This window comes from Electrophorus electricus, chromosome 24, assembly GCF_041902795.1.
Source record: "Electrophorus electricus isolate QZ-2024a chromosome 24, ASM4190279v1, whole genome shotgun sequence".
NCBI lineage: Eukaryota > Metazoa > Chordata > Actinopteri > Gymnotiformes > Gymnotidae > Electrophorus > Electrophorus electricus.
This window is the reverse complement of record NC_137520.1, coordinates 6,962,188-6,985,971: the sequence shown is the minus strand read 5'-3', so window position 1 is coordinate 6,985,971 and position 23,784 is coordinate 6,962,188. Positions and strand designations below refer to the sequence as shown.

General features: G+C 48.9%; 2 protein-coding genes across 19 annotated transcripts in view; one reads left to right on the top strand and one right to left on the bottom strand.

Annotated features, from left to right (window-relative positions):
- foxp1a (forkhead box P1a) overlaps positions 1-5,947 on the top strand; it is a 28,030-nt gene extending 22,083 nt beyond the window's left edge. For all 4 annotated transcript variants that reach the window (XM_081706805.1, XM_027017916.3, XM_027017917.3 and 1 more), the window contains 9 exons: positions 971-1,058; positions 1,342-1,425; positions 2,183-2,390; positions 2,739-2,815; positions 3,020-3,121; positions 3,467-3,588; positions 3,701-3,767; positions 4,020-4,183; positions 4,658-5,947. In XM_081706805.1, coding sequence (XP_081562931.1) covers positions 971-1,058; positions 1,342-1,425; positions 2,183-2,390; positions 2,739-2,815; positions 3,020-3,121; positions 3,467-3,588; positions 3,701-3,767; positions 4,020-4,183; positions 4,658-4,814 — 1,069 coding nt within the window. In that variant the 3' untranslated portion in view covers positions 4,815-5,947. The remainder of the gene's footprint in view (positions 1-970; positions 1,059-1,341; positions 1,426-2,182; positions 2,391-2,738; positions 2,816-3,019; positions 3,122-3,466; positions 3,589-3,700; positions 3,768-4,019; positions 4,184-4,657) is intronic.
- A 566-nt stretch (positions 5,948-6,513) lies between these two features.
- The window catches only part of tns2a (tensin 2a), a 37,851-nt gene continuing 20,580 nt past the window's right edge, over positions 6,514-23,784 (bottom strand). For 3 of the 15 annotated variants that reach the window (XM_081706796.1, XM_027017934.3, XM_027017938.3), the window contains 25 exons: positions 21,193-21,231; positions 20,613-20,654; positions 19,841-19,890; positions 19,105-19,288; positions 18,964-19,014; positions 18,684-18,806; positions 18,232-18,296; positions 17,786-17,869; positions 17,559-17,671; positions 17,223-17,283; positions 17,047-17,122; positions 16,774-16,903; positions 16,186-16,251; positions 15,823-15,939; positions 14,261-15,712; positions 13,902-14,067; positions 12,804-13,798; positions 12,236-12,367; positions 11,231-11,326; positions 10,694-10,771; positions 9,631-9,708; positions 9,324-9,492; positions 9,103-9,171; positions 8,395-8,424; positions 6,514-8,097 (listed from right to left, as the gene is read on the bottom strand). In XM_081706796.1, the coding sequence (XP_081562922.1) occupies positions 7,956-8,097; positions 8,395-8,424; positions 9,103-9,171; positions 9,324-9,492; positions 9,631-9,708; positions 10,694-10,771; positions 11,231-11,326; positions 12,236-12,367; positions 12,804-13,798; positions 13,902-14,067; positions 14,261-15,712; positions 15,823-15,939; positions 16,186-16,251; positions 16,774-16,903; positions 17,047-17,122; positions 17,223-17,283; positions 17,559-17,671; positions 17,786-17,869; positions 18,232-18,296; positions 18,684-18,806; positions 18,964-19,014; positions 19,105-19,288; positions 19,841-19,890; positions 20,613-20,654; positions 21,193-21,231 (4,608 nt within the window). In that variant the 3' untranslated portion in view covers positions 6,514-7,955. The other 12 variants (XM_027017935.3, XM_081706797.1, XM_081706795.1 and 9 more) reach the window with 8 other exon arrangements.

The following is a 23,784-nucleotide window of genomic DNA, read 5'->3' as shown; positions in this document are numbered from 1 at the left end:
CCGTCCCTCTGGTGGTGCAGCGGTGGGGCCCCTCGGGGTTGAGCCAAGCACCGCGATAAACAGTGTACCCATGGTGATCCTGGCCATCCCTCCCAAAACAAACAACAGGAGGATGTTTATCTGTGCCCCCTCCACTGACCCTGACCCCTGTTCCCGCTCCATGGCCCCGCCCAAACTATTGCCACAACACCGCCTTTGTTCCGCAGCTCGGCCCAGCCGCGCTATTAAAAACATGCTCGGAATGACCACGGATCATCCTGGCCTCGGCCAGGGCCCCGTTCTGTGTACGATGGACGTTTTTTGTCGTAACTCTCTGTTGTTCCCCGCTGGAACTTTATACAGTTGAAATTGTTTGATAAGAGGTGCGGCGGGTCTCTGCTGTAAGATGGTAAACAGGACTGTAAATTGTGACTGTGTTTGAAATGGTTGCGCTGAACTGTGTTTGCCTTCTTTACGGTTTAAGTAGCTGTAAATAATAGAAATGGCGCGTTTGTGGTTGCAATGTTTATATTTTGGCTATGATCCCATTTCCAAATGTATTTCTAGGTAATGTAGGGTTCTTTTGAGTTTCAGAGAATATGGATTTTATTTAAATGGAGCATTTGTTTTGATTGACACGTCAGCAGTCAAACAGCAAGTGCTATTTTAATGGTCAGTTCTGAGTGGGCAGTAAAAACCTGGCAGCAAAACTAGCTATACCATGAATCCATATTTCAGTTTTCCTTGGAAACGTGGGATCATGTAGTTGGAGTGTGTGGTGGTGTGCCACTCACCTTGGACTAAACTGCCCCCTAGTGATCAACCTCATAAATGCAGCAACACCTAAAGCTCCTTCCAACTCGCTTGTCATTCACTCACTTTCATTCTTAACCCGCAGCTGCCTGTTACTAGATCGTGTGTGTGTGTGTGTGTGTGTGTGTGTGTGTGTGTGTGTAATTAGTTATTTTTGGATATATGTTTTCCCCTACAGGCATTTAAACAGTGAACACGCATTGGACGACAAGAGCACAGCCCAGTGTCGAGTTCAGATGCAGGTGGTTCAGCAGCTGGAGCTGCAGGTACGTGGTCAGCAGGACGCTAAACATGGAACAGGACAACCAAGCTATTGGTTTTGGTTTGGCCATGGCCTCAGGCTAAGAAGCTTAATTTTACATGTTTTAACTGTGAAATTTACCTTTAACTTTCAATTTGATAAAAAATGCATTTAATACTATTTACATCCCATAAATATCCCATAATATCCTCTTAAAGAATACTAGAGAAAGCAGCTAGGAAGGTCTGAGAAGTATCGCGAACAGATGACTCATCTTTGCGGCTGCCTTGTTTGTGTTTGCCAAACAGCTAGCTAAAGACAAAGAACGACTCCAGGCCATGATGGCCCACCTCCATGTCAAATCTACTGAGCCTAAACAAAGCCCACAGCCTGTAAGTAAACCAGCTCGCCTCACTGGCTGGGACTCGGGGCCTCTCCCCAGAACCTGGGAAACTTTTTGATTCTCACTCAGTGCTGGAACTTTTTCTGGGTGGGCAGTTATGCTTGGATGCATTTTATTACAGTGGAAAGCCCCATTTGCCTCGCTGCAGTGGTTTATTTTCAAAATAAATACTATAAATTGTCATTTATTTTCATGTGGAATATATCAGCTGTGATTGTACAGATAGAGATTACCTTTGGCTTATGGAAAGTGACATTAGGTGGTGGAACAGTGAGGAGTTTCAAAAAATGTTTTGGTCCGGTGAAACTGGAAGGATTTGTAATTCGCATTAAGCTTCATGACTGGACAGCATGACGGCCACAGCACAGAGGTAAACAATCCCAGATGCTGGTTGGCGATGGATGGTGTCTGTCAGTGTGAGATTAGAAGACCATCTAAATTCCATATTGCACCTAATTTATTTTTTTTTAACCCTACAACATTCACTGAAGAGATTTGAAGTAGACTCCACAAAGCTGATATCAGTGACATTTATGTTGTGTGTTTTTATTCTAATCATGTTTGGGGTTTTTTTCTACATTTGTGATTGTTTTCCCCCTTTCCATCTTTTAAATAGTCTCAACTTTTACATTTAAATTGACCTTCATATTACTTGAATACTACTATAAGGTTTTAAACTAAGGTGTGTGTGTGTGTGTGTGTGTGTGTGTGTGTGTGTGTGTGTGCGTGCGCATGCATTCTAAAAGGTCAACCTAGTTTCCAGCCTCACCCTCGCCAAGGCGACGGTTCCCAAGACTACCCCCTCTATGAGTCTTTCTCAGAGTGCCACGGCACCATCCACACCCCTCACGCCACTGCCCCAGACGCCCACCGTCATCATCCCAGGCAGCCTGCACGGGGTGGGGCCCGTCCGCAAACGTTACACGGACAAGTACAACCTGGCCATGGACCAAGGTTCGGGAAGGAAGCGCTCTCCTCTAGAGATGCACCCAGTCAGACACATCCTTTTGACCAGCCTTGCAATTATCGCCTTACGATGAATGTGTACTTGATCGATAAGAGTAAACCTAGCCAGGTCGCATCACTGGAATATGAGATATCGTAAATACAGCAATATTGCTGAACTGCGTGCGACCTTGAGCGCTGCCGCTTCTGTAGTTCAGCTCGTGGCGAGTTATAAGCGCCTGAAAGAAAGAGGTTCTTAATTTCTACCAGTGAGCTTCTGGGTGAAGGTTTTAAGGTGTTAGCGTTGACCTCTGACCTCTGTGTGTTTTTGTTTTCCCCTCTATCCCCACCTCTCAGATATTGTGCAGAATAAGGAGTTTTATTTAAGTGCTGAGGTCAGACCGCCATTCACATATGCAGCTTTAATAAGACAGGTAAGGCACATCTGGCACTGCTGCCGAGCTCTCTGTGACGCCATGTGACGTCTAAAGTTTGTAAATACCCAGGTTTTGTTTGGGAAATGTCAAAACACCACAATTACCGACTGTTATGCCTTTAAGAGAGGCAGACGTAACATGGGATGGACGAGAACTACAAACACTCATGATTAAATGTGTGGCTCTTCAAATCTTTTTCAGGCAATTTTTGAGTCCCCAGAAAAGCAGCTAACACTAAATGAAATCTACAACTGGTTCACTCGAACATTTGCGTATTTCAGGCGCAACGCAGCAACATGGAAGGTAAAAACAAGGCCATTATGGTGTGTAAACAAGGCCATTATGGTGTGTAAACAAGGCCATTATGGTGTGTAAACAAGGCCATTATGGTGTGTAAACAAGGTGATTATGATGTGTAAACAAGGCAATTATATTGTGTGCACAAGGCGATTATATTGTGTGTACACAGGACAGTTATAGTGCTTTGTCCAAGGTTTTGGTGGTGGTGGTGGTGGTTGTTGTGGTGGTGGTGGTGGTGGTTGTTACATTTTATTCAGCACCTTTCTCAAATTCAAGGACAATGTACAATCTGCAGTTGTGCCGTGTAACCTCCTGAGATGGCCTTGTTCTCCTGTCTGCGCTTTGCAGAATGCAGTTCGTCATAATCTTAGTCTGCACAAGTGTTTTGTGAGAGTGGAGAACGTGAAAGGAGCTGTTTGGACTGTGGACGAGCTGGAGTTTCAGAAGAGAAGACCTCAGAAGATCACTGGGTAAGATTTCCCATTTCTTCCTATTCATTAATGGAAAGTGATTGATTTTAATTCCACGGTGCAGGGTATACTTTGGTTTAATTTTGGGTTAATCCTAAAACGTGTGCCGTAGGTCACCGTCTCTGGTGAAGAACATCCAGTCAAACCTTGGCCAGAGCACTGCCCTCTCAGCTTTACAGGTACCTAGTAATGAGCTTCACATTTTATTTTTGCGCCTTATTGTAAGGTGCGGGAGGAGGGTATATAGACAGGTCGGAAGTCAGAATAGCACCATTTGACTAGCTCATAAAAACTGCTCGGCGTCAGCCAGTTGGGCGAATTTCGGCCCCCGGCGATTCCAGCAGACATGCGGACACGTGACTCGGGGGGGCCCACACCCCCGAGCCGAAAGCACCCCGGGCGGCGTGGTGTAACGGTGCGACTCCCTGCAGGCAGCGATGGTGGACAGCAGCCTTCCTCTCTACGGCTCCGCCTCTGTGGGAGGCTCCGGTCTCAAGGCCCTGGCAGGCGGCATGCACGAGGAGATGAGCTCGCACGAACACGAGGATGGCTCCCGCAGCGACTCCAGCCTGGACCTCTCCCCTATGTCTGCCCTGTGAGTCCCTGTCCGCGTTCTCAACGTAGCTAGCGCTCTGCTCTTTAGTGTATGTTTGCCGCGACACTGGCAGCGTGGTGCCTCAAGACCAGGTTGCTTTAAATCTGTGGCTAATCTTTGGATTAAGGATTAAACCTCATTTTTATTGAAGTAGACTATAAATTTACTTGTATTTGTTTCTTGTAAATGTTTGTTGGTTTTTTTTGTTTGTTTGTTTTTTTGTTCATCATATGCTTTGTTTGTCATTTGCATGATCTTTTAGTGTAGCGTTTTCCATTTGTGTTTTAAATGGCAGTTCTTTATAGTATTACTTGATTATTCTGTCAGTCAGTGAAATCCTTTACGCCCCCGGCAAAAAAAAAAAAAAACCAACAAAAAAAAAAAAAAACCCTCAGGAAACAGTACAAAATGATCCTGACTTTGCAGCGAGATCGCAGACTCTGTGCTTGACCTCGACCGGCTCTGTGTGTGCAGGCATCACGGTAGAATGAAATTGGAACAGATGGAGGAGGACGTGGAGGGCTGCCTGTCCCCAGAGATGGGGGACGAGCGCAGCCCAGACTCGGCTCAGGATGCGGACTTCGCCGAAGTGCACGACCCCCACCTTGCCCGTGCCACCGCCTTCTCCTGAAGCGTCGCTGTTCCACAATCCCCCCCACCCCCACCCCCCCTCGTTCCCACGAGACTTCAAGTGCTTCATCGAAGTCCCTCAGTGACAGCTAAACGACGTACCAGCAGACTCTGAGAAACGTTCACAACTATTCCACTTGGGAACAACCTTTTTATTTATTCTTCGGAGCTACCTGTTGTTTTTTTGTATGCAATGGATTGACCTCAGTGGTACTAAAGGGCTTCTCTTCGTAGAGGTAATGGCTACATTGTAAAGGTTGGCCCATAGATTAGAGGAGGGCCAATGGCCGATTTGATGTCTCGATTCTACACTTAAAATAAGCACTACACCACCTGGGTTGGCTACATGCAAAACCTCTCACTTCAGCCAGGCGATTCATGATGCGGTTTCCCGCGAACCCCATTTTGACACTAGAAGCATCTAGGAGCAGGACTTTTTCCTTAAAGCAAATGTAGGAACTCCCAGTTCACAATGCTTGTGAGTCGTCTCAATTCTGCTACGTGCTAAACTATGTTTAGTCCAAGTTCAATCACCACTGCCTCAAGTACTATGTGGTTGGTCACCATCGTGGGTCCCACACGGCCTTAAATATGGCTCTGCCCCTTAGTTACAGGTCCGCTCACTGAAATCGTGAATGTCTTTTGAACTTTTTTTGTCTTTGTTTTATTTTCATGGTAGAACCAAAACCAAAGGGGAACATTTTATAACCAGCACTTGATGAATGTTTTTCTAATTATTAGTTTTTGATTTGCTTTTCTCCACTTGTTTGTACAGAATGCTACTGTATCAGATTACATAAACACCACCACAGAAGACCAGTCAAAATGTAGGTTTCATTTGTTCATTTACTAACGGTGAACTAAACCAAATGTCTGTGGAACATGTTTGTCTAGTTTTTGGTAGGTATTTGTTTTTTCCCAATTGTAGATAGAATATATCAACAACTTACCAAAGATTGTGAAAGTGAAGATGCTTTTTATGATATGTACTTTGTTTACATTGTCCCTTTTGATATACCCATTACAGAAACGTTTTCCTTTAAGTTGGGACTCATTAGACTGTATCAAACGTCCCACGCATTGCATGGATATGTAATGTTTAAACATGGTTGGAGATAAAGAAAAAGTACAAGGCATGTGATTCAGAGGCTCATCTTTGGCTAAACAAACAACCTGTGAGTACAAAACACAGGGTTTAATAATTGATCGGCAACGAAATGTTCCTGCAAACATCCCCACCTCATCCTGTCCCGCGGGTCCGGTCTGGCACTCCTTCAATAGGGAAAGTCATGCCATGGCGTGTCGGCTGAGGGGTGCATTACAGGGATCAGAGAGGAGGATATACCACCCAGGGTTTCATTCCAGCTACTTGCTGAATAGCTCAAGCCAGCAGGTGTAATTAATTAGTTTAACCACATAAATTAAGACCTCAGATTGAGTATGACAGGAGGCTTGACAGACAGGAGTGTTTCATAGTCAAGTTTTACTTCGTTAATTTATAGAGCACTTGCAGTCAGTTTTGGATTTCCATTTTGGACTTTACCATGTGGCTTAGTTTTCTAAATACATTTTTTCTAGCAAATGTTAGTGGCTATATGGAAGTTAGCGAACATAATAATTTGGTTCAACTGAAGATTAGCTCAACAAATATTTAGTTATAAGTAGTAATAGTATAGTATTACGAACAAAAGCACAAATAATTTGGTACCACTTCTTTACATTTATTATATTCTTCATTTGTGCTTACACTGGAAAAAAAAATAGCATGTAGTTAAAAAAAAATACATTTCATAAAAATGTTTCCTAACTTGAAGTCTCTTTTACTCTCTAGGTCAGCTGCATGTGAGAATATATTACTACAATGATCAACAAGAAAATATAGAATACAATATATTAAAGCTGTCAGACATGTCTTTATCTGTCTCTTAAAAAACAAAGCAACATTAACTCAGTGATACACGAAAATACAATACATGGCACTTTTAAAACGTGACTGAATAAAGCTCAAATACAAGAGTGCTCAGCAAAGGTCGTTAAGTAGAAGCTTTGGCGATTTCATTAAAGTCGTCTGTCTCGTTAACATGAAAATGAAACGCGACATGAAATTTGAGGGGGGAGAGTGATAACTTGGCCTGCATGTTTACAGATTATTCAGCAGCAGGATGTCCCACTACACATTATAGCAGGAATTATTTTCAATCCATATTGATCGTGAACAGTGAGTATTTAATGGGAATTAAAGGTTTCTAGTAATAAACTCGGTTGTTGGTTGTTTTTTTTTTTTTTTCCTTCTCTCCTCTGGAAGGCAGGTGAAAACATCAAGACGACAGTGACCGAAGGTCAAAAACGTAGTTCCTGCCTCAACTGTCACCAATTTCTCGCTTAAAAAAAAAAACAAAAACAAAAAAAACCTCCCTTAGACTTCCAAACCATCAAAAATCCTCCTTAGTGGAGTACTGGTACAGCATGTCGCCGACCTGCCTTCAACACTGCGGTTCCTCAGTCATTCCCTCCCTGCCGAGCTCGAACACTCTCCACATAACAGTACTCTCTCTCACCCTGCAGGCTAGACAAGAAATCGATGGCACCTACTCTCGGTTCCAAAAAAGTATACTTAAACACACACACAAAAAACCCAAGCTGCTACCATCTTGTATAGTTAAATAAAAAAAGACAAATAATGACATTAACCAGACATGTTGATTGTCAGCTGCAGTTTCCTCTATACAATATTGTTTTTCTGAGTGCATGTGAAACGCAACAGTAATTTCTTGAACAAACAGTACTTAATATATTTCCAATTCAAATGTTGGTGATCTCAAAGTTATTCTCCATTCTCTGTGCTATGGGTTGTTATTTTATATATTTTCTATTTTGCAGCATTTCAGTGTGTTGTCTTTAAAAAAAAAATAGAATCTAGCACTTTACAGTTCATTTTGGTCTTTGGAGTCGAGTAAAGCCCTTCACCTGCTGGCAAACAGATTTGTTCCGGTGCTTTGGCTTTCTAACCAACAGGCCGCTTTCTATGATGGCACTTGACCGACGTCTTCTAGTACGGCATTACGTTGCCTTGCAGGACCGAAGCGGATGTGCAGAGGGAATCCTGCTCCTGTACGACAAGCAGCCAGCCAGCCCTCGTCCTCTAGCGTCGCTGAGGACCCAGCATGACTTTGTTGATGAAGTTCACGATGGCAGTGGCAGGCTGCTCAGGGTCCAGCTCGGCGAACAGGTGACACACGTTCTCCGCCACGCTGCCTGGTTTCTTAGCTACAAACCCAAACACTCTGCCCGGAAAGAGACGGAACCGTGAGTGTGTGCAGGCTGGCATACACAGCTGTGTGTGGCGTGATGGGAGAAATATTAACGAATATACTTTTTAAAATTAATATAGTCAGTAATATATTTATTCTGTTTGGTGGTGGTTGTTGGTGGTGCATTTCAAAAATATTTTTGAATTCTCAAAACTTGAGTAAGTGTGAAATGAATGAACAAGATGGCAAGCGCATAACCAGCACAGTCACACAACATTGACATGGGAAACACACACACCTAACCCAGAAAGACATACACACTGAACTTACTTAGACGACGTGCTGTCTGAGTTAGTCCACCTATTGTGGGAGGAGACAGAGACAGACTCAGAAACAGACACTCACATGCGCGTGCACACAAATCTGCAGACAGATACAGACATGCTCCATCTGTCACACACACGTGCGCGCACACACACACACACACACACACACATTCTGGGGTTGTCGTTTAGAAGTCTTGATGGTGTGTTGTTAACTGAAGTAGTATCGTGTTGTTGGACTGTTGAGATCTGCTGCTCCAAGCTCAGGACTAAAGGGGCCATTTACAAGAGGACAGCCAACACAACTTGGATTCAGTAGGCTTATGTTCCAGACTTATGCTATTACAACAGAGCTCCAAAGCTAATTATGCACACACACATACACAGAGCAGCCTGCGAGTTCATGCGCTAACTGGCAGATGATTGTTCATCAGTTTTAGTAGTAAAAATCACATCTGAGTGTCGAGCAATGAATCTAAAGCACAAATGGCCAATAAAACCTTCCACGTATGAGGGTGATGCTGTTGACTGTATGAGCCTATAACACATGTCATGTAAATGAATCACTCAATGAATGAGCGAGTGAACAAACAAAAACAGCACTGCAAAGCTTCAGTCATGTGTCAGTGTGGCCCTGGTCATTCCCAGTTCCCTACTGGGGGGGCGGAGCCAGGCTTGCCTCTGTCCCGCCCCCTGCGCTGTCGGGCCCACCAACCTCCTGTCCTGTGGATCTACGCTGCTGAATGTCACACTGTTGATGGGGTAGTGCCTCCTGAAGAACACCCTACAGAAACACGATCACAATGCCCTCGGTCAGTAAACATAGACCGACCAATCGGCTGGCACGACACAGACGGTGTCCTGAAGCTGCCTTACAGCATGTGACCCCTGTATCCTGCTGGGGTCGCTTAGAGGTTGATAGCGCTGGCATTGTACCTGCGCTGGCTGTCGGTCAGTGTGATGCCCTGCGCCGACACTTTGAAGTGGACCACCGTGGCGGAGGTGCGGGGACCGCGCGACATGGTGGCATCCGTCGCCCTGGCGATGGCCTGCGGTCCTGTCAGGGACTCCGTCTCCACCGAGTTCAGGTAGAGCACGTTACAAGCTGAGGGGAGGAGGAGGAGGGCGGTGAGGAAGAAGAGGAACCGTACAGAAGAAGATTAAAGATGAAAAGACCCCAGAAATGAGGATGAGGAGGAGAAAATGCAGAAGAACGTGTGTGGAGCCGTGGGGGAGGTCTCACCTGCTCCCTGTTTGAGCAGATCTGCTGCTGTACTCATGTTGCTGGACGGCTGCACCTCCTGTGCCTCTCCTATGGGGTCTGCGGGGTTAGGAGACACCACCCAACATCCAAGTTCATCAGCACCAGCTCCACCCACCCCGAGCTCTTATACACTGTGTTCACAATTATTAGGCAAGACAGTATTTTGACCATATCATCATTTCTATACATACAGGGCCTTGAAAATGTATTCATACCCCCTAACTTTTCCACATTTTTCCAAGTTACACCTACAAACTTGTGAAGTGAAAAGATAATGATTACATGTTTTTCAAATTTTTTAATAAATAAAAATCTGGAAAGTGGCGTGCATTTGTATTCAGCCCCCTGTACTCTGATACCCCTAAATAATATCCAGTGTGACCAATTGCCTTCAAAGGTCACCAAATTAGCAAATAGAGTCCACTTGTGTGTAATTTATTCTCAGTATAACTACAGCTGTTTTGTGAAGAGCTCATAGGTTTGTTAGAGAACATTAGTGATCAAACAGCATCGTGAAAACCAAGGAACACACCAGACAGGTCAGGGATAAAGATGTAAAAATAAAATACATTTAAGTTTGTGGGTGTAACATGAAAGAATGTGGAAAAGTTCAAGGGGTATGAATACTTTTTCAAGGCCCTGTATTTTCCAACTCCAAGCTGTAACAACTTGAATGCTTATTGGATTTAAAAATATCAGGTGATGTGTATTTGTGTAATGAGGGAGGGTGTGGCCTGAGGAGATCAACACCCTGTACCAAGCTGTGAAGAATTTTTAGGTTTTAGTTTCTTTTTCTTAGGCAAAATGTAGTTGTTCAATAATAAAATGAATCCTCAAAAATACAACTTGCCACTTCCTGAAAACCACAACTAGCTACTACAGCCAATAAAAATCCAACCGTTAAACAGCTACAACAGTCCACTGATGCTGGTCAAATGTGGCTGTCTGGCAGCCCCCACAGCACAGAGATGCTTGCTGCGCGTCAGGTTTTTTTGGGAGCGGGTGCGGCAAAGCCGTTGTGATGGCTGTGCTGAAAGTTTACCTTTCTCTGGGATACGGAGCGCACAAGGCAAAGAGATGGGGCTGATGGAATGCTGATACACCAGCGCTGACAAACTCCCTGTGAGCAGACACACACACACACACACACACACACAAAGTGTTGATTTGGACTTTTCACGCTTTCCAGACATCCACCCACACGAACATGAGTGAGCAGAGTACATCACACAAAAAGCCCTGCGATTTTAGCCAACAGTAACTGCATTCTGGGATGCAAGCAGCTCTAGTGAATGCCGTTGACTGATCAAGATTCCCACTCAGTGCTGTGGGAACAGGTAGGACCCTAGCTCTGATAAACAAGTGCTATCTGGCCCCAGCTGCAGCCATGCAATTCTCCACCCCAATGTCCAGCCATACATACATTTTTGAGTAAATTTACTCATTTGTGAGTAAATGACAGCAATTTTGTAAGTCGCTCTGGATAAGAGCATCTGCCAAAGGCCATAAATGTAAATAAATCTTGAGTGCTTCGTGTGCCGAGACATGACTCCAGGAGCTAGGTCCTTAATCTGCTCACCAAAGTGGGGTTCATTTTGGCAGCCTTTGATCTTTACCCCTCGTGGGCCGATTTCGATCAGGAAATGTCTGACAAGCTGCTCCAGAGGATCGCCCCCTGTCAAGAGAAAACAGGAACAACGTTTCCGTTAAAACGAGATTAAAACTGTACTCGAGTGTAAACCTGTCGTGCATTATGTGCATGCGGTAAATGTCCACAAGGGGGCGCTTGAGACAAGCGTAAACTCCAAAGTCACAATGACCAGAATCTCGCAAAATCAAAAACACTGATCTGAAGACTAGTCATTAATACTCAAATGTTAATACCCAAATAATTTTAAACACTAAAAAAACAACAAAAATTTTAGTTGGATGTATGATCAGCACACATTTCTTATATTATTAAATTGTTATATAAATGTTATTCAACTTGGCCCTGAATGCAAGATTTTACTCACATTTCATTACAAACCTCACCCCCAGTCTTTATCATTATTCCTGACTGAATCTGGATTTTCTAGTCCTTTACAGATTAGATTAATTGGTAATCTTCCTAGAAAAACCCGTCTAAGAATTCACATTCGCTCAAAGCCTCACATTCGTTCTGCAACATACCGCTGCATCTTTGAGGCGTTTGGAACTTCGGGACCCAGTTATTAAACTAAACACTGAACTGGGCCAGGCACTTTTCCGAAGCGTTTAGCTTTGGTTCTTCAGACGTACACATATATGACCTTAAATCAGACTCAAGACATTAATCCATGTATTTTATGTTAAATCCTCACACTAATTTTCAGGTGCAGCCTTAAGGGCGTCTTGCACTGACATGGGCTAAGCAGCACTGCTGTAATAACAACACGCTGATTAGTGTGAGGATTTGTCTTTAGTCTTTAGTCTTTAGTCTAACTTAAGGGCATATATATATATATATATATATATATATATATATATATATATATATAGAGAGAGAGAGAGAGAGAGAGAGAGAGAGAGAGAGAGACACTGCTCTGGGGGGGAGCTGCCTTACCTTTGTTGCCGTGGTTACTGACGTTAGGCGGCGGAGTGGCCACTTTGAGGGCGAGGCCGTAGGCCCCCTGGAAAGAGTTGCTGTCGCGAATGATAAAGGTGCCTGGTTCCCGTTCCTTCAGAGCAGTGATAGCTGCACACGGGGTGGAGGGATCACGATAAAACATAAATACATACACAAATGTGAAAAGTGACTATTCAGGGACATTTCCTTTTATTTGGAGAGCAAACTGATTTTAGGCGATAGCTGATTCTTTTGTTTTATTTTGGTCATAATGTAAAAATAATGTAACTAGTGTCCTGCTAAAAGAAACAACAGCTTATTGCCTGATATTTATGTTTTTGACCATGCTTGTTTCTGACGAGCATTTATTTATATAGCACTGACCTAGACATTTATTTTTATAACATTGTTAATACAGGTGAAAAGGAGGTCAAATTGTTTTACCATACACATGCAAAATCCAATGTATGCTAAAATTCAGTTTCTTCCCTCTGCTAAAACAGGAACATGGTGGGAGAGAAGGAATAGCTTCGAGAGTCTGGCACCAGGGCTTGTCCTGGCTCACCTTGGTCTCGGGAGATGCCAGGCTTGTACCAGAACCGAGAGCTGTCCTGCACAAACTTCACGCTGACCTGGGTGGCCACATCACTGTCTGTTGGCCCCTCGTCCTGCCCCTCAGCTGCTGCCACTGATGGGGAGAAGGTCACGTGGTGCTGGGCTGAAGGCGAGTTACCCACCGACACCCTCGGGGCGCCCGACCTGTCCCCGGGTGATCCAGGAAGGGCGCCCTGGCGGCGTTTCTCCGGGAGCGGGGGCTGGGTGGCGGAGCCCGGCGGGACCACGGCAGGATAACAGCCCGGCGATAGGGGGAAGGTGGGCATGGAGTGGCCGTCAGAGGGGGCGGGGCTACTGTCCATGCCTGCGCAGGGCTGCGCGTGCACTGTGCGTAGGGTCGGGTCGGCACCCAGCATCAGCTTCCGGCCCAGGGTGGCGAAGCCTGGCACCGGAGGCTCGGGCGAGGGTGAGCTTTCCCGGCTGGCCGGGGGAGGCCGAGGCGAGGCGGGGACGGAAGAAACCGACCTGGGCGTCTCCGGCTCTGGAGTCAGCGGCAGCCCGTTGCTCTGCAGCCGGGCCGGTACAGACTCGGGCTGCAGAGGGGACGGGGACACGGAATGAGCCTGGGCAGGAGATCCAGCCGGAGGGGCAGGACCTGCTTCCTCGTTCGGCGGGGCGGGAGATGGGCTGGGCCGCCCGGTGCTCTGCTGGAGGGATCGCGGCAGCGTGGGCGGACAGGGTGGGGCTTGATGGTGAGTGTCGGTAGAGGGCGCGATGAGGGCGGAGTGAGTGGATAGCTGCCGAGAAGGGGAGGAGCTTGGCTGAGGGAGGGACCTGGAGGGCCGGGAAGGTTTGGTGGCTGGGCTCTCTATTCGCTGAAGCTCTTGCCAAGCACTGGGGGGCTGTGGCGTGACAGGCTCCACCCTTTCCTGGGCCAGGGGCATGTTGCTGTCTGTGCTGACCTCCGAACATCGAGCGTCCTGTTCCCGCACGCTTAGACTGGGGCTGGAAGGGACAGGCTAGACCTCGTCAGTTTGCTGACAATACTTCACTCAGTTTGAATTGGAATAACACGGTATGTTGGTGTTCGGGCTAACAGCCCAGTTACCTCTCCTGCGCGCACAGCGGGCTGCTGGTGTGGATTGGAGTGGGCGGACCAGAGATATCAGAGGGGGTGGAGCATGCAGCCCGTGCGTCTCTTTGCAGGCGTCTCAAGGAACCATGGGTAATGTGGTCCCGCCAACCCACATTCTCAACTTGGACTCCAGGGCCGTCTGGTAGAAGGGCAGAAAAAGTGCAATTACAATCTAAAAAGGCAACGCGTGTATCAGTTTGAACATTCTGAGCTGAAGTTAAACGATGCCAACCGAACGCCAACGCGATTAGCCACGCCCCGTCTGTTCCTAACGATGTCCACTGTGCTACCCTTGTAGGACCGTTCACGTGGCGCGTGGCGGCGCATCTGACCTGGTGTGCCGGAGACACAGTCCTGCGGGTGGGACTCGGCGTGTCCGTCCGGGGGGCCGCCGACGTGGTGGGCCGGGCTGTAGAACGTGCAGGTGGTGGGCAGAGGGGACGTGGACTCAGACTGGTAGCCCGAAGCGTAGCCGCGGCTCTCGGAGGGGGAGGGCTGGTATGGTGAGCAGGGGCAGGTCTGGTGGGGCGTCTGGTAGCCGCTGGAACTGCTGCTGTACTTCAAGTCCAGGTGGGCGTGCGAGCGCGAGGGCTCGGGGTAGGCCGGGTGGCCGGCGGGCAGAGGGTCAAAGGCGAAGGCGGGAACGTCGTGACCCGGCGTGGCGTACGGCGCCACCGCGGCCCTTCTGTGCCAGTACTCCACCTCTCGCTCCCTCTCCCACTGCAGCTCCGCCTCCCTGTCCCTGTCCCAGTGGAGGGGTGCCTCTCGGGGCCGCCTCAGCCCTGCCTCACGCTCCCAGTGCAGTTCCGCCCCTCTTGGAAGGTCGGGCTCTCTGCCCCGCCTTATCCCGCCTTCTCGGGGAAGCTCGTCCCTTTCCCAGTGCAGTCCCTCCCCTCTGTCGAGACGCAGGGCGTAGAAGTCCTCTCGTCTCAGGCAGCAGTCCCGGCACGGGCAGCCGGGTGGAGGCAGGCCATCCATCAGCATCACGTCGTGGTAGGGGCCGGCCGGCTTGGGGGGGTGTGAGTGAGCGTGGTGGGGCTGGGGATAAGGGATATACTCGTCGGCCCTGCAGAGCAGTCGGCCCCCGGGAGAGGGGCTGTGCGGGTGGGGGCCGAGCTCCTGGCCCGGATAAGGGCACAGGTGCCGGCTGGTGGCACCCTCGGAGCATGTCCGGTGCAGGTAGTGCTGAGGCCCTTGCTGCCGGTCCCACAGCAGGTCCGGGGGCGGAAGAGACTGGTGAGAGTGGGCGCTGTGGTGCTGGCACAACCCCAGCAGCGACGGCAGAGCAGGCGAGGGGGCCCCCGCGTGGCCATTGGTGGAAGCGGCGTGCTCCAGGCAGCACCCATTGGGCAGGTGATGGAGGCGGTCACAGCCCGGCTCGGCGCAGCGTTGCGACCTGTAGCCCGCCCTGCACGAACACGAGCGGCCCAACCGCAGCGAGCCTGTCCGCTCCGGCGGCAGCGAGTCTCCGTCGTCCAAGATGGCTGTCTCACGCTCGCGATCTCTCCCAGCCCTCCCGCCCTCGATCCCTCCCAGCAGGCGGTCCAGCTCCTCCCGCTCCTGCTGAGTGGGCGGGGCCGGTCCGGGCGGGTCCTCGAAGCGCTCGGGCGGAGCCGATGAGCGTCCCGAGTCGGTGCTGACGGATAACAGCTGGGTGGGCCTCTCCTCGGGGCTCCGCCCTGGGCTGCCATTGGTGGAGGGGAGGGCGGAGAGTCCTGTAGCACGACGCTTCTTCACCTGGGCATACAAGCTGCCATCCAGAGGCCCTCGGGTGTGGGCTATATCTTGGAGGAAGCACAGAAATCTCCCATTAACCAACAGTTCAGTGGGCTTAATATTTCAAACATTCGAATATTTCAGCTGTGTAAACAGGTTCGGGTTTACACACTCATACCCTCTAGACTGTCCTCATGTCGCAGGTTAAAGTTCTCGTACGAGTCCCAGCGCACCACTGGATCAGCAGTGTTATAGTCAACAGTGACTGCTGGGTCATTCCGTTGGTATTCCCGCCCTAGACCCCATAAAACACGTTAACATGTAAAAATATGTAAATATGTTAATATAGTAAACGTACCAAGGCTCCTGTCGTTATATCATGGCACACAGTCATACAAGTGTATGTTCTTAAAAATATTCTATAGAAATATACAGAAATAAGTGCATAATAGAATAAATCTACACATCTCTAGAATACCAACATTTTACAAGAATGCACAAAAACACAGTGTAATCAACTGAATCTGAAGGAGTCAAAGACCTTTGATTTTCTCTGGTCCAGAGGAGAAGACAAATTCCACAGTGGCATCTGGGGGGAATCTGTCATCTACAGAGAGCGACGAGGGACAAAACAAGTCAAAGTAAAGACATGAAGTCAGCTACATCGTGGGTTCTGTCAAGTCCTACGAGTCCTAAATCTCGAGCCAAATCAGACTTTAATACTTCAAACCGTGAGACAAAACATCTCGCGGTGCACGAACCACAAAAGTCGAACTTTCCCAGGCACTCGCAAGCAGTTGAAGTCCGTTCCCCACTGAGCTATTACAAAGCCCACGGAGAATCCAGAGGGCGTATATAATCTCAATTAGACAGCTGCAGTAAGCAGGTGTTGTCCAGTAGGAGGAGGTCTGGTAGCAAGTAGATCTTAAACGAATGGCCCAGTGTTTTATCTAAAACAGTTACAGGTCATGTTGCAGTTGAAAGCTAGCCCAACTTGGGACGTTATAGATAACTCATGCTGAACACTTGTGGCAGGATTTAACATTCCACAAAGTGAAAGTAACGGACCACAGGAGCGGTACGGAGAGGAGCTTTGGACTCCAGGCTGGAGCGTTTCAGGGCACCATACCAGAGCAGGCTTCATCCAGCTCCCCTTTCCCGAACCAGAGTTGTGCTCCGTGGATGGTGCAGGTGTGGAACTGGAGCCGGAATACCGTGTCCCTCTCAGCCATCTGTACGCGCCTGTGATAGCACTTGACCTAAAGTGAGTGAGTGAGTGAGAGAGAGAGAGAGAGAGAGAGAGAGTGAGAGAGAGAGAGAGAGAGAAAAAAGAGAGAGTTTGTGTGCGTGTATTGGTGCCTGTGTCTGTATTTGTCCTAGTGAGTTTGACAGACTCACATACCATGATGTCACCTTTCAGCAACAGGGCAGGTTCAATGGTCACACACAACTTCCTGCCTGTTGAGCCCTGCAAATCACTGCACACACGCACGCACACGCGCGCACATTTACTTCATTTACTGCAGTGTGGGAATAACTTTATGGTTGAGAGCATTATCTGATGTGATCTACACTCACTATATTCCCGAGGTGTAGAGTAGCTGCATGGACTGATAGATCTTCAGGAAGGGACAGTAGCCTGGAGCGGACGAGAAACGCTGCTTGTGAGACACACGGTGAGACACGAGCAGATTGGAATGTGCCATCTCTTGCTAAGTCCTTCTCCCACACTGCAAGCGATTAAAAACAAACACGCGCACGGAAGCGGGCGCGCGTGCAGAAACATGCGGAAGTGTGTGCGCGCGCGACACCGAACCGTTCACAGCACATGTGATCAGCATGTTGCATGGAGGCCAGCTAAACGTGAGCTCATGCACAGGCCCCGCCCCTTGCTCCGCCCCCTGCGCCACTCACCTCCGTCAGCCTGAAATGTGGGGATGGTGGGAATTAGGACCTGGTGTAGGAAGAGGGGACTGCTGTTCATCTTTATGGACCCGGACAGAAGTCCGCCAAAGTAGTAGATATACCTACAGAAACAGATAAGCAAGGGGTGGCAAACTGGAAAACAAACAAGCAAACAAACACGACAACAAAAACAACGCGTGTGTGGAGTAGCCGGTAAACAAGGTGGGAAGAGGCACCTGTTCTGAGAGGGCTGAAGAGACGATGAAACTTTGTCCTCACAGAACTTCCTCATGGCCAGAGTGCTGAGGGCCTGATCTGCCCTGCATATGGACACAAGCAGAGAGGTCAAACGACTTATGGAGAGAGAGAGAGAGAGAGAGAGAGAGAGAGGGGCAAAAGAATGCCAAGAATGTAGAAAGGGCATATGAAGAGATCCAGGTTGATACAAAGAAGAAAACACACAACGGTAAACAGAAATCAAGCTTGATTCTTGACTTACCTCTTTTTCATAAGTTAATTTGATTTGAACTTTTCCATTTATTAATGCATCATATCCCTGCCTCGTGTACGTGATTGCTCTGTTGTGATATTTTCCTCAACGAACTTGTACAGGCTAAACAAAGGTGGCGTGTTACAAGCGATGTGGGGACCTTCGAGCGGCGTGTTACGTGGAGCTTCTCACCCTGCAGAGATCTTGCTGTAGTGCATGTAGGCAGCGATGATGACGCCCGTCCTCCCTTTATTACCCTTTAAGAAGACACCAGCATTCAGTACAAGAAGGCCTGGAATCTCAAAAGAAAAGTGACCCAACTGTCATCTTTATAGATCTCCCTGCTCTTTGGTGGCAGCTTTACAAATAGTCAGAAAGCCATAGTCTCCTACAACAGGTTTTCCTTTCACAACAGCTCAGGAGTTTTTCAAAATTTGGTGGAAACTACATTTTAATTACGGACACGTGTCGGATTAAATAATACGTAATAACATCCAGTCTCGTCCTGCCTCATGTCTGTCCTTCTTTCCTGACTTAGATGATGTATAGAGATGTCCACACTGAGCGCATGAGTCATCTTCACACTGGTATTCTCCTGTGGTCTGCACCACCCACGTGACCCCCTAAAAGGCATGACTTCTGACCTTGCAGTGCAGGACCACCACATGCTGGGGGTCAGAGTTCAACCACGTCTCCATTGCTTTGCACATGGCACAAATCTTGTCCAAGGGGGGGGCGTGTAGGTCTGGCCAGCCGAAGTCATGGACCTGAGAGAGAGAGAGAGAGAAAGAGAGAGAGAGTGAGTGAGTGCAGAGTGCGCAAAAGATAAAACAGATACATTGGTTTTGCTGTCAAAATCTTCCTTCCTTTTAACGATTTATGTTACACTGTAAACATGTGACATCACACCCATGAAAAGCCAACCTTGGGATTAAGGCGTGTGATGTCATGCCTCTTCTCCGACAAATTGAACAACTGTAGAGGAAAAGAAAGACCACGTTAGCAGAGGAAAGGGTAAGGTGAAAGGTCCTCAGCTCGGCAGGTCCGAACCCTGGGGATGCTCACCAGGAACTTGTCCTGGTGTTTGGACTTGAGCATGGCCGCCACCTCCTTGAGGTTGAGGCGGTAGCGCTGCTCGTCCAGCAGCGGCGGGAAGAAGACGGAGATGATGCGCTCGGTGATGTAGGTCAGGTCGAAGTCGTATTGGCGCTCCATCACCCTGTCTATCACCCGGTCCACACTGAAACTCCTGGGGAGCCGGGGGTTGGGGGGGGGGGGGGGGTCAGCACAGAGGGACAGTTGGAAAGAGCGAGAGAGAGAGAGAGAGAGAGACAGACAGAAAGAGAGGGAAGACAAGGAGACAGAGAGGGAGAGAATGAGGATTTCTCTCGACACATTTCTGAACTATTTACTACGTCCAACGCACCAACCACACTTGGACGACGTGAAGAGAGCAACGATAAAATAACACACGTAGACACGTTTAATTGGACCGGAGGTCACGCACATCCGGTTCTGATGGGAAACAGCCCAGCTGTCGGTTTCTGGGGGAAGGAACGTGTCCACGTATTTGAGCGATGACTCGGCCTCTGCTGCGGACCACTCCCTACTCGGCGTCTGCCGAGATGAACTCGACAGGCTTTGGCCAAGAGATAAAGCCCCAAAGTTTACGAGCAAATAAACACATGTCGAGATTTGGCAATTCATCTGTGAGAGCCGCCAACCCGAGGCTCTGGCAGGCGGCTCTTAGGCTGTGGGGTGGCATGACAGCAGCTAGGGGGCGCTACTGCAGAGGACTAACCTGGGTAGACCACCTCTCTGTTTGGTATACGGCAGAGACTTGGTCGAGCCCTGGAGAAGAATACAAATAATGGGACTATTATAATACAGTTTATCATGTGCATGTTACCATATAGCTACAGCACACATACTGCTATGACCACACCACAACATAACCTTTACCCTCAGTAACCACACACAAAAAAAAACACTTTTGGTTTTTGTTTGAATGTTTTGTTTGGGTTTTTTTTTTAAAATAAAAGCTCCATTGTTATAGAAAAGAGCAAATGTTCCTCATATGGAGTAGCCAAATTCCCACACAACATGGTGATATGTTTTTCTACCATTGGGTGCGCGCGCGCGCAAACGCACAGAGTTTAAGACTTTCCACCATCATTTACAGTCATGCAATCCCATAACTGTGTCAGCACGAAAAGCCTGTTTGAAACCATGCTGGCGAGGACCTTTACACACAAGCACACTCACAGTGTCTGGCTCGGCCAGTGCCGCAGCCTGCCAGTCCTCTACGAGCGCACCGAGCTGCGATTTTTACGTTTGGAAAGTGGTTTTGATGCTCTGAAGCGGCTCAACACATCAGTCAAATTCAAGTGACAAACCCAAGTGAAAAAAAAACAAACAAACAAGTGAGTCTCTCTCTCTCTCTCTCTCTCGATCTCTCTCTCTCTCTCTCTCTCTCTCTCTCTCTCTCGCCCTATCGCCTTCCCTTATGGACGTGAGAACGCAGGACATTTGTCATCGCTTGTGGACAGAGAGAAAGAGAGTCGGACTCTTACCAGATGTTGAATATGTCTGGAGGAGGCTGTGGCTCTCCGCTGCTGCACATAAAAGGACAGATACAGTATAAATGAACACAGCCATGGGATAAGAATGTGGCCTTAATGCTGCCTGCACATTTAATGTACATTAAAGGAGGGGGGTTGGAGATGGAAGGAGAAAAATGGCCAGGAGGAAAAAGCGAGAATCCCCAGTAGCTCCGGCCACTGGCGCGACTCCCGCCCCCCTCTCATCCCTCCACCAATCAGAAGCTGTCATCAGCTCCCGGGGAGCGAGAAGGCACCCTCAGGAGTAAGCTGCCGTCACACTGGAACTCCCTAGAAGTGGTTTCCCCGATGTGGGTCCATTTTTGCACATTTCCCTGCCCACGTAAAACTCCGGAACTACGCGGTAATTAGCTGCCGAGCCGAGTCACGCGTGCGGTGTAAGGATCCCACGCCACAAACGTTTAGGGCGGACCTCCTCCGTGAATTGAAACAGAAGCACGGCTGAGCAGGTGCAACAGTGAATGTGCAGGTGAAGTGTTACAGAGTAGATAGCCAGCCCTGTAGCAGGGGCGGGGCAGGAGGCGGGACTCACCGGGTCAGAGGGCTGGGCCGGGACACAGTTGCCGCTGACCTGGAAAGAAGCAGAACAGCGTGACTGGAACATGCAGGTATCGCCATCACGATTGCACGGGCCTCCACCCACCTGTGCCCCCACGTTCAAGCATACACCACACGCAGCCTGCCACCGTGAGTCAGGCCCGTCTCGCTCGTTAGCTGGAGCCCGTTCAGCATCGTTGGGGGGAGGGGAAAGGGAGGGGCATCGCTGGGGGGGGAGGAGGAAATGTTTCCTCACGCTGCCAGATAAGCTGGGGAAGGGACATCTCCCCCCATGCTACTGATGCGAGGGGCACTAAAGGGGCTAGGGAGGCATTAGAAACGAGGTCTGCATTCCCCTTAGTACTGGAAAAGGGGTGGGGGGCTGACCTTTGACCTACTCTGAGTAAGGAGAGTAATGTTGGTCAGGCAGCGGGCTTACGTCAGGCAGTGTAAGGGGGAGAGCGGAGAGTTTGTGCACGTGTGTGTGTGTGTGTGTGTGTGTACGGTTACATAACATCCCACTGTAAACCCACCCCCCGACCCTGAGAGCACATCCGCTCCCCAACCCAGTCCTGCCCTGTTTGTTTGGCCACAGGAAATACGCTCAGGCGGGTGAGCTCATGCCACTGGCCTTGCTCTCTGACTCTGTTTGTGTGTGTGTCTTCTGGTGAGAGAAGTTATCAGATGTGTATTCTGGTTATGTGATACACTGAATAAATGAACAGTTGCATGTAAGCAGACTTGTTAGTTTTGCTTGGACACTGTATACGTCTGGAGTTGTTTCCGGAAATCGGGATTCGGGCTCAATTGTGCATGAAGGTGTGTGTGTTGCATGGCTGCAGTGTGCATTAAAGTATTAAAGAAAAGTAAACTTAAATGTTTAGATGAGAACAAGTTGATGGCACACACTAGGAGCTCTGATGAAGGAAAAAAAGTGTGTGTGTGTGTGTGTGTGTGTGTACACATTATGGGTTGCTAGGACAGCACCGCCTGCACACACAAGCGAGAACGAGTGGCGCTATTGGGCCAATATCTCCCCCCAGTGGAGCCTTGAAAAACGCTGGGATAGGACTGAGAACGCAAGCGCTGCTCTACAGGAAGCATGTCACAGCTCTGAACATGTTTCAGCAATCAGAGAGTGCACATTAGAAAGTGCACGTTAAAGTTATTAGTACGCACGCCGGTGACCGACCCGGGAGAGTCGAAAAAAAAAAGGCCTGGATGTTAAACGGGCTGCTGTCAACACCTGTCTCGCCGCCCCTTGCTCTCCTACTTCCTGTCCTCTCTCGCTGCCATCCATTCTGCTGTCCTTTCATTTCTGGTTTTTATGGTTTGTCCTCGTCCACTGCGCCTGCCTCCCTCCTCTCAGACTAACACTCGCCGCATCACTCTCTCTCTCTCTCTCTCTCATTTTGGGGCCCTGCAGCAAGGGAGCATTACTCCAGAACAAACACGCCAGATTCCATCTCCTGGGCCAACACTTACGCACTTGTTTCCTGCAAATGCTTGCTCTCCCTCTCTTACGTTTTCTTTCTCTTTCTCTTTTCCTCCGTCTTGCCCTCCCTGTCCGTTTCACTGGTCTAGCAGGAACGGCCAAGGCCCCAGCAGGCTTCCAGCGTGCTCAGCGCACTGCCCGAGGGGCGGCAGGGGGCTTCAGGGGGCTTGAGGGGTTGCGTTGGGCCAAACGCAACACCACGCGGTCTGGGGTTTGTTGAAGGCCACCTCCAACCCCAACATGGCCCAGCCATAACCGCTCCACCCTGTCCCTCTAAGCTACGTCAGGCTACTTACAACCCCCAGTTTGCCCAGACAGGATCAAGTGGTGTGTGTGTGTGTGTGTGTGTGTGTGTGTGTGTGTGTGTGTGTGTGTGTGTGTGTGTGTGTGTGTGTGTCTCCGGCTCTGGGCCTCTGCTTAACACAAGGCGAGGGGCCACTAACCATCTCTGCTCAGTCTCCAGCTCTGACAGCCTGTAAAGTCACATGACATGAACAGTGCTCACAGCGACATGGACGGTGAGGCCCTGATCTTAACTGCCTTTGGGTCTGCTGGATTAACTAGCGCTCATGTCCAGAGCCTCCGGATGTGGACCTATCCAGCCGGCAGAAGCGGTGGGCGGAGGGGGGGTGGAAAAGGAAGCTTGCCATCCAGACCTGGGATGGGGGATTCAAAAACGGGAAGTGCAGGGATAGACATTGGAGAGGACAAGCGGATAACAGAGAAAATAAGGACGGGGGGGGGGGGGGGGGTACGACCAGGGTTTAGGACCACAGTGGGATGGGGAGAGAGGGTGACAGAGACGAGGAGGAGGAGGAAGAGGAGGAGGAGGAGGAGTGGAGCATGCGTGGGTGGAGAGGCAGGCCTGCCGTGGCCTCTGGTGTAAACAGCGCCATTAGTCGGAGTAGTCAGGGCGGAATGCAGCACTCTGGCTAAGGGCCGTCACCGTCTGCCTGAGAGGGTTTTTCCGTCATTTCAGCCCTGCCCACTGCCAAGAGCAGATTTGTTTTGTTTTTTTTTGTTTTTTTTTTTTAAAAAGACGTCTGTATTCATCAAATCTTTAATACCCAACACTGAGCGCACAACCTCACA